The 13,198-nt window shown below is 44.3% G+C and overlaps 1 protein-coding gene across 1 annotated transcript; it reads left to right on the top strand.

Annotated features, from left to right (window-relative positions):
- Positions 1-11,571: 11,571 nt before the first annotated feature.
- On the top strand, positions 11,572-12,570 carry LOC131187215 (solute carrier family 2, facilitated glucose transporter member 5-like). Its single transcript, XM_058161455.1, has 3 exons — positions 11,572-11,964; positions 12,085-12,212; positions 12,403-12,570. Exons 1-3 carry the CDS (start codon positions 11,820-11,822, stop codon positions 12,568-12,570), a joined length of 441 nt encoding a protein of 146 aa, XP_058017438.1. The 5' UTR covers positions 11,572-11,819.
- Positions 12,571-13,198: the final 628 nt, after the last annotated feature.

Raw genomic sequence — 13,198 nt, 5'->3', positions numbered from 1 at the left:
GGCTTTGAACAAAAGTGTTTTTTTTAAAATAAATAAATAAATAAACGAGCTTTGAATCTTTGCTTTAATTTCTGCAGTTCAATTTAGAGAAAATGACAAAGATTCTTCAAAAGTATATCTCAAGATATATGTTTGTGTGTGTATGTGAGAGAGTTTTTCACGAGTTTTTTCGTGTTCGGTTGTTTGCTAGGTTTTTAAAATCATTTTCACAACCTTCTTGTGTTGAAGTAACAATTTTTACTCGCCTCACTTGTGATTTCTCGGTTTGGGCTCCCATTCTGAGCTTCTGCATCGGAGACGAATCCCTTGTGTGTCTAAACACACTTGGCCAAATAAAGTATTCAATCCATTAATTTCACCCATTTCATGGGAAAACGGGGTGTTTCAATTCAGTCAATCATGAAAAACTGATCTTGGCGGACTGGGAAGAAAGTGCGGATAAATTGGCTTTTGAATCGGGATGGAAGACCACCAGGAGATCACCGGGTGCTGAGATACAGAGGAAAGTTGGGAAAAACTTTCTGCACCAAAAATGCTGGGAAAATTATGGGCAGACCCTAAAACTGGAAGACCCTAGATGTAAATTTATGCAAACTTCACTTAACAAAAGTCTACCTTAGCAACAGGAATTTCAACCATGGAAGGTGGAACTCCCTGCATGTAAATTTATGCAAAACGGCCGCCTAACTGTCATTCTGCTTTTCCCGGAATGTTCCCGCCTCTTTTCCCTGATTGGCTCTCGCTGCTGCTCCGGAATTTTTTCTCCTAAAGAAAAGGCAGTTGTGGCTTTTCTCCTTTTACTCCAAGACAGTAAGTTGGCCTTTTAAAAAAAACATTTCTAGCCGTAAAATCCAAAATCTGGTAGACTTTCCCTCCTCCAAACGGGTTGGCAGAGGAGCAGTGGCGGGTCAGGGCGGGATGGCAACAAATTTGGGGAATTTATTACAACAATTAGGAATTGGAACAGGAAGCTCTCAAGCCAACCCTCAAAAGAAAAGATGGGGAAAACCCTTTGCTTAGGTTTGTCTTTAATTTCCTCTTTGAGAAAAGCCGTCCATCTATGGAGCCTCCCTGATCAGCCGCAGTCTATCTTGGAACACTAGGGAGAACAGTCTGGCTGGATTCGGGGTGGAGGGAGAATGGTTTGTAAACATGGTGGAAGAATGAAGAAAGGGACAGATATTTTTTGCTTTGTTTCCCTCCCTCCGCCCCCGTTTTTACCTATCAGGGGTTTCCCCTTCATCTCCCCGGAAGGATGGAGTGCAAAAAGGAATCGGAACCCACAACCCGAAAGGATGTGAGTTTGGAGGGCTGTTTGAGTTGCGGTTTTATCTTGATCGGTGATTATTTCTGAGCTTCAGGCCAAGGCAGGGCAGAGAAAATTATAAAGAATTTCTGAAGAGGATCAGCTCTCAACTGTATTTATTCATTTATTTTAAAAAGTACAGTGCCTAAACCATCTTTGGAATCTTCTAAAGCTCAGCTGGTTTGCTTGTGGATGAGACACCACCAGGAGATGCGGGGGGGGGTCCAAACTAACTTGGGGGAAATCATTAAAGCACATGCAGAAGATTCGGCCTTCTTCCCATCCAGCCAGAAATGGAGAGGGGAGAAAGGAGAGGGGGAGGTTTAAGATGTGTTGTGGGTCTTGTGTTAGTTTTTGTCCTTTCCACTGAAGGAATTGTGTTGTTGTTTCTTCCCTCCTGCACCTTCTCATAGAAACTGACCCGCCCGCTCATTCTCTCAGTAGTGGGATCCAGTTTGGGGTTTTTCCAGTACGGATATACGTTCTTTCTTATCACCAATTCTGTTGTGGTAAGTGAGACCTGCTGGGTGTCGCTGGGTAGGTTCTTGGCATTGATTCACACAACCTGTTAGGGTTGCTGAGGTTGCTCTGTGTGGGCCCAGTGTCTTTCATGGCACACGGATCCTGGATTATCCCACCCCATCGGGTTTTCAAAATGGTATAGCCTGCCCTGTCCTCTCCCCTCCATTTCCCCCCCCCTTCATTTTTCCCCTTCCCCTTCCCCTCCCTCCCCTCCCTTGTCCATCTGCATTAAAAAGACAAATGCCACTCTTTTGAAAACAGCAAAGTCGACATGAACAGAGAGGACCACCAGTTTGAAAGAGGGGTCAAAGCAGGGATGAAATGCTACCGGTTCGGACCGGTTCAGGCGAACCGGTAGCAAAAAAATATAAAAATGCTACCGGTTCAGAACCGGTATTTCCGACGATCAGCTGGGCAAGGATCAGCTGTGACGCGCGGTTTATATTAGCTAGAGTAGTCGGATTTCCTGCTTTCTAGCTAATCTAAATTGCGCGGCACAGCGGATTCCGCCTCCCTTCGCTGTTCTACTTACCTTTGCAGACTTGGAAGGCTTCAAAATGTTCCTTTTTTAGCGCTGCGTGGGTGCACCTCAGGTGCGCATGTGCACATGAAGTGCGCGCTCAGTAGCTTTCTCACAGAACCAGTAGCAGACTTCAGAGGATTTCACCCCTGGGTCAAAGAGATCATCTATGTCAAAACTGAACAGCCGCCCATCAACAGAGGGGGAAGGATATGACATCATCTATCTCCAGTCTACAATATAGTCTTTTAAGCAGTTCTAAGAAGATACCCCACCCATTTGCACCACTCAGGACACAGATAAATCTCCAAGTGGCCTCAACGGCTTTGTAGAAGGATGCAAATGACCATCGGTCTGCAAGGAACCTAAATCCTTCTGTTCCCTACCATCCAGTCGGAGCTGAAGAAGCTTCTTGGATGGGAAGAGAAACGTCTTCAAAGAAAAAACAGAAAGTCCAGTGACTTCTTGAAAAAGCACCTTTGGAAAACGATGGTTTGTTTTCCTTCAAGAAAAAAACCCCAGTGTGGTTTTCCATCTGGTAGGTCTCCCCTGCCCACCATTATATATATACAAACGAGTCCCTAACACGAGGAATGACACCAGACCCACACTCACGAGGTCCACACAGGATGTCACCACCGCACATCCACCCAGAAAGCAGACCCAAACCCACACTGATCATGAAGCACGACCAAGGACCAGAAGCCAGACCGCAGCTGCAACATTAGCCATTTCAAACCCCTCCAATCCAAACATGCAGCAGACTGACACCCACTATGAAGATGTAGCATGACCACAAAGCCAAACAACAGCTATGCAGCTCACCAGCTCAAATCCCCCTGCAACACAGACTAAACTGAGCACAACCAAGCCCCCACCAACACAGGACACACCCCCAGCCAATCAGAGCACAAAAAACCTACCATCCAATCAGAGCACAGCCAAGCTCCCACCCAATCAGTTCAAACCCCCACTAGCAGTTAAAAGGAAGAAACAGCTGCGATCACACATTGCTCCCAGAAGCACGAAGCTGAAGCCTGAAGATGACGAATGAGACTTCGTCGAAACGTCGCCAAGACACTTCCAATTTTACACGGGAGAAAACCCGAACAACCAAAGACCTATATACAAACACCCGTGAAAACCTCAGAAAACATATATATATATATATATATATATATTTGTTTTCTGAGGTTTTCGCGGGTGTTTGTATGTAAGGACTCAGGGCGGTTTACAGCCAGATAAAAACACCAAACAAAATAAATACAGAATAAAATACAATTTAAAAAACTAATTCCATTTGGCCCATGTTAAAAATATGATTAAAAGAATAAAACCCACTCAAATTAAAACCAGATAAAATCAAAAACCCTATGCCAGACCTGCACGGATGAACAAATATGTCTTCAGCTATATTTCATCTCTGCTCCTGTTGTGACCCAGGCCCAAGTAGGTAGTAAGAAACTCAATCCGTGAAAAAAAAGCAAACAAACTTTATTCGAACAGTTGAGAATTACTTCATTCCCAGCGTCATTCAACTCAAATTAAAACAAATTCCTCCCAACACAAATTCCTCAGTTTTATTGCAAACCTTATTCCAATAAGGCAAACTGCCAAAGGCCTTTTCTTGGCAAACATTCAGAAGTCACAAAAATAAAGGCAAAATAGAGATGAAGTAGAAGACGAAGCAGAAGAAGCAGCTACCAAAGTTGTTTTCTGGCAAAGTTCAAACACCGGTGCTGGTCTGTTTTAAGACTTATGGGAGGGGCCAATCATCTCTTGGCCCTACTCCTGAGTTGTCCTTTTTGCTTGAGCTGCTCTTGCCTTCCGGCAGCTCTTCTCATGCTTGCATTAGGAATAGGCTCCTCCTGTTCCTCTGCCTCACTACTATCAGTCTCTGGAGGCTCTGGAGTCCGCACCTCACTTCCCGATGGCCCTGGCTTTCCTGATGGCCCTGGTCCGACTCCGTTGCCAGCTCTGTAGGCTGCTGACGGATCACAACAGCTCCAGATTCCTTCAGGACCTGGATTTTCCATAGGGACTGGGAGCTAGCTAGCCTACCTCGCAGGGATGTTAGGTGAGGTGGAGGGAGATGGAGGGAGGCGGCTGGGAAGGAAGTGCAACACAGTTGTGTATTCTTGATGTGGTTTTCCAATTTGCATTTTTAAGGTAAATATGCAGTTGCTGAATCTGCAGAAGGAAGGAATGGTGAAATACCCTGCGGTTTTCAAGTTCTTTCTATTACTCGTCATTTTTGTCCCCCTTGGAGGCCTTCTGGGGGTGCTTCTTTGGGGCTATCTGGCAGACAGATACGGCAGGTATAGTAGGCAGAATTTCTGAGCTGTGGACATACAATAAAGTACCAAATTTTGGGCGTTTCTGTTGGTGTTGATGCCATACGTTGGCATGTAAAGTCAAGTCCTTTCCTGTGTAACCACTTAGCTCCTAACACTCAGAGCACCAAATCAATTGATCCACTGAAAAGCAAAACAAAATTTAAATTAGCCAAGATTAACGGGGGCTTTGTTTAAATAAATATTCAATAAATGACAGAAAAACAGAGCTGGAAGGGACTAGAAGGCTTTGGAGGTCTTAATAATGACAATAACTGAGCTGGAAGGGGCCTTGGAGGTCGTCTAGTCCAGCAGTCACCAACCAGTGGTCCACGGACCACTGGTGGTCTGTGGAGAATTCTTTGTATTTTTGCCGGTGCGCCCTGGTGGAGGAGCTGTGGCGCAAGTGGGCCAAAGCAGCGATTGCGATGGCTGGAAGCTGTGGGAGCGAAGCACTACTTACACTTGCGCAGCATCAGCATTCCGCCTTGTTATATTTGCCAAGCCAGTGGCGCAAAGCAGCCCTCGTCTCCTGCTGCTTTGGACTCGGAGTGGTCAATGGTGACTGGTCCGGGGAGCAGCCTGATTTTGCTCTCTATTGCGGACGCCAGATCGGCCCGCTGCGGTGTGGGAAATTTTGGCTGGGCTCCTCAAGAGACGAGAGCTTGCAGGGGGCCGGTCTGGCATCCGCAATGGAGAGCAAAATCCAGCTGCTCCCCTGACCAGACGCCGTTTACAGCTCCGAGTCCCAAGCAGGAGGAGACAAGGGCTGCTTTGCTCCACCAGCTGGGCAAATATACTGAAGCGGAATGCTGATGCCACGCAAAATGAAATAGAGAAAAAGAGACAGAATGAAAGAGAAAGAATGAGAAAGAGAATGAGAGAGAGAGAGAGAGTGAGAGTGAGAGAGAATCAGAATGAGAGAGAATGAGAGACAGAGAAAGAGAATAAGAGCGAATGAGAGAGAATGAGAGAGAGAGAGAATAAGAGAGATAATAAGAGAGAGAGCACCACTTTCTTGGAAGAAGTGTGGGGAGGTGAAGGGGGATGTCTTGCATTAAGTATCAACCCCCCACCTCAATTTCACGAGGCTGGTGCAGCAGGCAGCGGTCCTTCCCAGTGTGCCTTGTTTCTACAGAGCACTCCGCCCTCTTCCCGCTTCTGCCCGCCTCCGCCTCCTTCTCCTCCTGGAGTCTCTGGGCTGCTTACTCAGCTGGAGGGAAAACTCAAAAGGCGCTCCACCACCTGGCTTGCCCGCCTCCCTGGGGATGTCACCCAGGGGTGTGTGTGCTCTCTTTGCAGCTCTTGCTCAAAACCACCTGGCTCTGAAAGGGATACATGGAGAACCAGAGAGAGAATCAGACAGTGAGAGGAAGTGAATGGAAGGTTACTGCAAAATCCCCATTTCCTCCCAATCAGCTGGGACTCTGCAGGCAGAGAATAGATGGGGGCAGGGCCAGTCAGAGGTGGTATTTACCGGTTCCCTGAACTACTCAAAATTTCCGCTACTGGTTCTCCAGAACTGGTCAGAACCTGCTGAAACCCACCTCTGCTCCCCAGGCAGGTGTTTCTGTGTTTTGCATAATCTCCTGCAATTCTAGGGAAAAAATTGCTCCTTTAAAAAAAGACAATCAAGATGCTGTTCATTGTTCAGGACTAAAAAAAATAATAATAATAACATTTTTGCGATTCCTGTTTCCTTGAATGTGTCTCTTTCTGTGTCTTTTCAGAAAATCCGCCCTCTTAATTAGCAACGGAATTAGTATTTTTTCAACGGCCATCTTGTGTTTTGATAAAATATTCCGGCGCTTTGAATTCAGCCTCTTTGCTCGGTTTTTTGTAGGAATAGCAACAGGTGAGTTCTCTGACCACTTTATTTTAATCCCCTCCAAATAAAAGGGCTGAACTCTTCCTTTGCATTAAATGTTCCTTAATGTAGGAATTTAGAATTGGGGAAGTAAAAGAGTAGGATTTGGGAGGGTGGAGGGTGGAATGACAGGGTGAAAGGAACCAAAGCTGTCAATCTGGAGCAGACCGGCTGATCGAGGATGGAGCCATGAGAGCAGAATGTGAAACTCCACCAAAGAGGTGCCAAACCTCAAAGCCGTTCTCAAAACATCTAGTCCGAATATCATTGGACATTGATGGACCAGCCAAGCAGGGAGGGCCAGGGAAGAGGGAACATTGCAGGCTTTGTGCAGGAATATTGCGATCCAGCTTTGCTTATGCTGTAACTGCTTGACTTCAGTAAAAGTAATCTTGTCACTTCAGAACTGGAATTGAGGGTCTTTCTTTCCTAAACGCTCCAGTCGGGAGAAGCCTGACAGTGGATTTCTTGGAGCTTAGGAATCAGGATGGTCCTTTGCAAATATTCTGAGCATAGAATATGCCGTCATTCTTTCTGTTAACAAGAAAACAAGGCACAGAATCCACCAGGAAGAAACCTCCATAATGAATGCGGAAATAATTTGGATGTAGAGAGAAACATACAAGAAGTCCTTTGACTTACAACAGTTTATTTACGGACTGTTCAAAGTTACAATGGCGTTGAAAAAAGTGACTTGTGACTATTTTCACATTTATGACAATCCCTATGCTTGCAAGATCAAAATTGGGATGCTGGGAATCTGACTCATATTTATGACGGTGACCCCCTCTTGCGACCTTCTGGCCAGCAAAATTAATGGGGAAGCCAGATTCACTTAACCACCCTGTGACTAACTTAACAAACAACAGAAATTTTGGGCTCAGTCATGGTCGTAAGTCAAGGAATGCCTGTAGCCACGTGCCAAGATTTCTGCAACCTAATTCTGTCTCCCCTCCAATAAATCTGGTTGAAGAAGACTCCGAGGAGTTTAGTCATAAGGAGACAGCAGTCAGATAAACCAGGGCCTCTTTGCACATGCTCTAATTTCTTGGCTCCGGGTTCAGCTTCAAGATATCTGCTCAAATCGGAGTGCAAGGCAAGGAACAAGTGAAGATAGCACAGGACAGCACAGCATTGTTATCACCCAGTGTCCCCTAAAGTTGGATACTGCAAATCTAAGGGCCACCGCACACCTAAATTCTGCACTCGCTAGAATGCAAGCTGTGACTGAAATGTAATTTTCAATTTATTCCACAGGAACTCTTAGTTACTCCGTCCCTCTCTACATCCTTGAAATCTCTTCCTTGAATCTGAGGGGAGCCTTGGTGACCACTTTGGCCTTCTTCTTTATCTGGGGGTACCTTCTGGTCCAAATCTTAACCAGCCCCCAGATCTGGGGAAACGAAGAAAGTAAGTATTTTCACCTCTGAAAACTTTAAGTCATGCTAAGCCAGGGAGGGTATCTTTCCATTGTCAAAAAGTCTCATTATATTATATAATATAATATAACAACAGAGTTGGAAGGGACCTTGGAGGCCTTCTAGTCCAACCCCCTGCCCACGCAGGAAACCCTACACCATCTCAGTCAGATCCAACATTTTCTTAAAAATTTCCAGTGTTGGAGCATTCACAACTTCTGCAGGCAAGTCGTTCCACTTATTAATTGTTCTAACTGTCAGGAAATTTCTCCTTAGTTCTAAGTTGCTTCTTTCCTTGATCAGTTTCCACCCATTGCTTCCTGTTCTACCCTCAGGTGCTTTGGAGAACAGCCCGACTCCCTCTTCTTTGTGGCAACCCCGAGATATTTGAACACTGCTATCATGTCTCCCCTAGTCCTTCTTTTTATTAAACTAGGCATACCCAGTTCCTGCAACCGTTCTTCATATGTTTTAGCCTCCAGTCCCCTAATCATCTTTGTTGCTGTTCTCTGCACTCTGCACACACATTATCAATTAACCATGTCCACCGCATATAAAGAAAATCAATATAAAATGTTTTATAGATGGCATATGCCACCTGAGAAACTGGCAAAAATGTTTAAAGATAAATCAGCTAAATGTTGGAAATGTCATCAGTTACCAGGATCTTATTATCATATATGGTGGACATATCTGGAAGCTAAAAACTATTGGGAAAAAAATAAAGAGTTGGTTAGAAGAAATGACCCAACAATATATTGATTCAAAACCGGAGTTGTTTTTATTGTGGATCCTACCAGAGAAAATTAGTAAAGAAAATATTTATTTGATTATGCATGTAATTACAGCAGCAAGAATTGTTTTTGCGCAAAAGCAGAGAAATTACCTCCAGAAGGAGAAATTATTAGAAAAATCTTAGGCTTAGTGCAGAAATGAACAGATTAACTTTGATGGTTAAAGAAAAAGAGGATTCAGAATATTTTAAGATGTGGGATAAATTTTATCATTGGTTAGAAGAAAGATATAGATGAGCAATGGATAATTATGTAGGAAAATGATAATAATGTATCTGTGGAAAAATGGTAATAGTTTAAATTGGAGTGAAGAAAGAAGAAACAACATAAAATGAAGCTAGGAAGAAAACACCGAGACGTCACACGGAAGGAATTACTGATGTTTTAAATGTATATTTGTCTATAAAATAATTCTTTTTTAAAAAATGCTATAAAATAAAAAAAATAAAAGAAAGTCCCAGTGCAAAAGAATGAAAGCAAGAGAAGAGGAAGTAGAAAGAACGGTTACTTCTAAAACATGCAGTAGGATCAGGAGCTTTCTAATGTTCTCCCTCCCTTCCTCTCTCTCTGCCATAGATTTTTCATTATTAGTGGCCGTTATAGCCATATTTGCTATAACTAGTAGTATATTATTGGTGCCTTGTCCGGAAAGTCCGAGGTTTCTGTACTTGCAGAAGAATGACGAAGAGAAAGCAAGAGAAGGTACGGCCACGCGAGTCTGTCTTTACGGCCTTATGAGTTGCTCGTCTGACTGTTCTGACCTAGGCTTCCTTAGAAAGTATACAGCACAATCTTAGTCCTGGCAAACCTCTTTTATTCATACGGCTGTGAATTATTGTCATTCCCAGGTTCTCAAGCAGTCTTTCAGGGGAGTGTTTACAAACACCCACCTTATCTCCCTTGGAATGCTGCCAGAGAACTAATTGCCACATGCAGGGCGAGGCCAAACTTAGCACAGAGTCAAACAGAGCTTTTCCAGAGCTTTTACCGACTAGATGAACTAATTGTTTTCTGCAAAAGCTCATGTCCCGTCTTTTATGTCTTATGGGAGGGGCCAATTATCTCCAAGCCTTACTTCCAAGTCGACCCTGTTTTCTTAATTGTTCCTGTCTCCTGGCAGCTCTGCGCATGCACTCACTGCTCCCACTGTTCTTCTGCCTTGCTGATGTCAGATTCCGGAGACTCCGGAGGCAGCAAAGAACTACCAGATGGCCCTGGCCCCCTCTCTGCCTCTGACACAGACCCCTCATCCGAGCCTTCCCCAGACTTCAGGATTGGCCTACATTCCTCCCCAACCTCCTCATTGTTTGAATCTGCTGCCAACTCTGCTGGCTGCTGGCGGGCCACAACATGGGCCACAGGGAGGATCAGGCCTGTAGCCCAGCTTCTGCCCTTCAGATATGCAAGGCTGGGAGGCTCCTTCCAAATGTAGCTCCTTTGTACATGTTCTTGCTTCCCCTTGTCTTCCTCCTCCTTTAGTTTTGAAGAAGCTGAGAGGGGAAGAAGACGTGGAGGAGGAGATGGAAGAACTTCGTCAGGAACACTTTGCCGAAAGCATCCAGAAAAAAATGACAGTGTGGAAACTTCTTCGCTTCCGCAGCCTCCGGTGGCATGTCATCACCGTCGCGATCTTGGTCTCTGGAAGTCGATTTATACAAACAAATGTGGTTAGTGACTTCCCCGAGCAATCTCACATATGATTTGCTTTTGCACAGTTCAAATTTGGAGTCTCTATCCTTCCCCAAAGTGTTGAATGCTGGCTCGTAGCCAGGAACAACGTTTCTGGATCCACCTCCAGACTCTTCCTGGGCTGCAGGAAAACAGAGGGGTGGAAAGGCAACTGTTACAGGTTACAAAAGGGCAAACTGTGATGGAATGTGGTCTGGATTCCCAGGAGGGGGGAGCTGCATTCCAGAGAAGCAAGAGACAATGCAGTTGAGATAGTTGCTGTTAGAGAAATAGGGTGAAGGCGGTTCCTCCTTAATAGTTCCCACAATCTAAGCTTTATGATGCAGTTGTCTGGTATAATTTGGCAAGATTCTGTCTGCAGGTGATAAATCTACTTAGAAGAATTTCAATAAAGGTTTTTGGAACCTGACCCAAGTTCTACATGTGCCTCCATCTGACCTCTTTTATCTTTGATTGCAGGTTTTAATTTTCGCAGAGCAGAGCTGTAAAACTTTAAAACTGTCTGCCAAAACTACGAGGCTCCTTCCATTAGCAGGAAGCGTGGTCATCCAGCTGATCCTTCTGACAACCGTAAGCCACATTAAATCCCTTGGTTACTGGCTCGTTTGTGTTCTCAGCTGCACCCACCGACTTAGGGTGATGTACCCCAAAGCAATACAACCGGCAATGACCAGTTGAGACTAGCAAAAACACGATAGCAAAAGCAAAGACCGGAATCATTTTAGCTTCGATGAAGAATTGTGGGCTCCATTGTTTGATGATCCATTGGTTTGTGTTCTTGGCTGTCCATGGTCTTTTCAGGAGTTTTTCTCCAACATCTCGAAGGATCGATCCTCTTTTGTTTTGCTTTTTTTTCTAGATCTGCACCATCGAGCCCTTTGGCCGGAGGTTTCTCCTTTTGAGTGGCCTTATGATTTGTATTATTTCAACTATTGTCCTAGTCTTCACTTTTCAGGTGGGTAACATTCCTGCTCTCTGCACCGGCCCCTCCTGTTAACCTGCCTGTGGTTTTTCTCACACAAAAACCTTCCCAAGCCAGTTAAAATCAATCTGGTGAATTTCATCCAGCTGGTCAATTTCAACAATCCATCAATTTCAACATTCCATCAGTTTCATCCAGTTGGTCAATTTCACCAATCCGTCAATTTCAGCCAGTTTGTCATTTGCACCAATCCGTCAATTTCATCAATCCATCAATTTGGTCCCATTTGTCAATTTAACCTATCCGTGAATTTCAGCCAGTTGGTCAATTTTACCAGTCCGTCAGTTTCACCAATCCATCAATTTCATCCAGTTGCTCGATTTCGAAGAGTTAATGCCAGTTTTCTCTACATGGGGTTCCAAAACCCTGTGGAAATTCAGTTGAAGAAATGAAGTTGGGGGCGGGGAGGTTTACTACTTTGATGGTCACCCCACAGGTGCTTCCTTCCTCTCCACAGAACGACAGCCCCGCGTTGGCCCTCCTCAGCATTGTTCTGATTTTCGTCTTCTTTGTGGGCTACATAATGGGACCAGGTTTGTGATTAGATGGGATACGGAGTCTTTGCAGGTGGAGAAAGACCAAAGGAAGTTTTTGTGGTTGTTGCTTTACAAAAAAAAAAAAATTACAAGGCCTGCCCTCTTCTCTCCATCCAGCTTCCATTCTCCCCGTAATTATCGGTGAATTGTTCCTCCAGTCATCCCGAGCGTCCGCGTATACGATTGCAGGATTCGTCAATTGGGGAATAAATTTTTGCTCAACTTTGCTGTTTCTTCTGACTGAGGTAAAGGACCCTGTAATCCCTTTGTAAGTTTAAAAAGTAAATAAACTATATTAAGAAAATGTTTTTTTAAAAACTCTGTGGGGATTTTTTTTTTTCAAGTATAGAAGTGACCTCCCCACGGAATTCTGTGTGACTTGTGGGCCGGCCAAGTTTGATCCCATTATTTCCTAATTTTTGTTTCTGTCTCTAGTCCTACCTTAAGACCTACTACTTGCTCATGTACTGGCCTTTGATGATCCTCGCCTTTATTTACATTTTCTGGGTACTCCCGGAAACAAGCGGCAAGACATTTCAAGAGATCCAGGAGAACATGGCGGCCTGCACCTTCAGAAAGTCAAGAAAAATAACCGCTGAATAGAAACGGGACATCTCTTTCTTTCCCCCGTTTTCAAAATTGATCTGGAATTAGAAAATGAAGTAAAACAAAAGATCTCTTCAAGGTGGTTGAATTTATTTGTACTTGTTTTTTTTTTTTATAAAAAAGTTTTATTTTTACGATCATGTCGAACAACTCATTCAATGTACAGTTATATACAATTAGTCGGACCTGCCCAGTCACCACCCCACTTTTTAACACTCTTCCCTCTTTTACCTTCTTTTACTTTCCAGACCTTCCTCTCCTTCTCTTATCTACATCCTCTCCTCCCTCCATCCTACACCTTCCTTCTCCCTCTTCTACCCCTCTTCCTTCCTCTTCTCCTCTTTCCTACCTCCTACTCTCTCTTTTCTCCCTCCCCACCGTTCTAAAATGGCAACTGGGCAGACCCGACCCTACATTAATTATATTTATACATCTTCAATAATCCCTGTACATTAACCATCACTCCATCACTAGCCTCAACCCCCAATTCCCTCCCTTACCCCCACCCCCACCCGACTTCCCAGAACAAAATGCAGGGTATCAAAACTAACAATCATAATCTAAAATAATTCCTAAATTATAATCTCTAGTCTCTCCACACTTGGTCACACTCTCAATTCCCCTC

Source organism: Ahaetulla prasina, chromosome 18 (assembly GCF_028640845.1).
Source record: "Ahaetulla prasina isolate Xishuangbanna chromosome 18, ASM2864084v1, whole genome shotgun sequence".
Lineage (NCBI taxonomy): Eukaryota > Metazoa > Chordata > Lepidosauria > Squamata > Colubridae > Ahaetulla > Ahaetulla prasina.
This window is presented reverse-complemented; position numbering and strand designations above follow the sequence as displayed.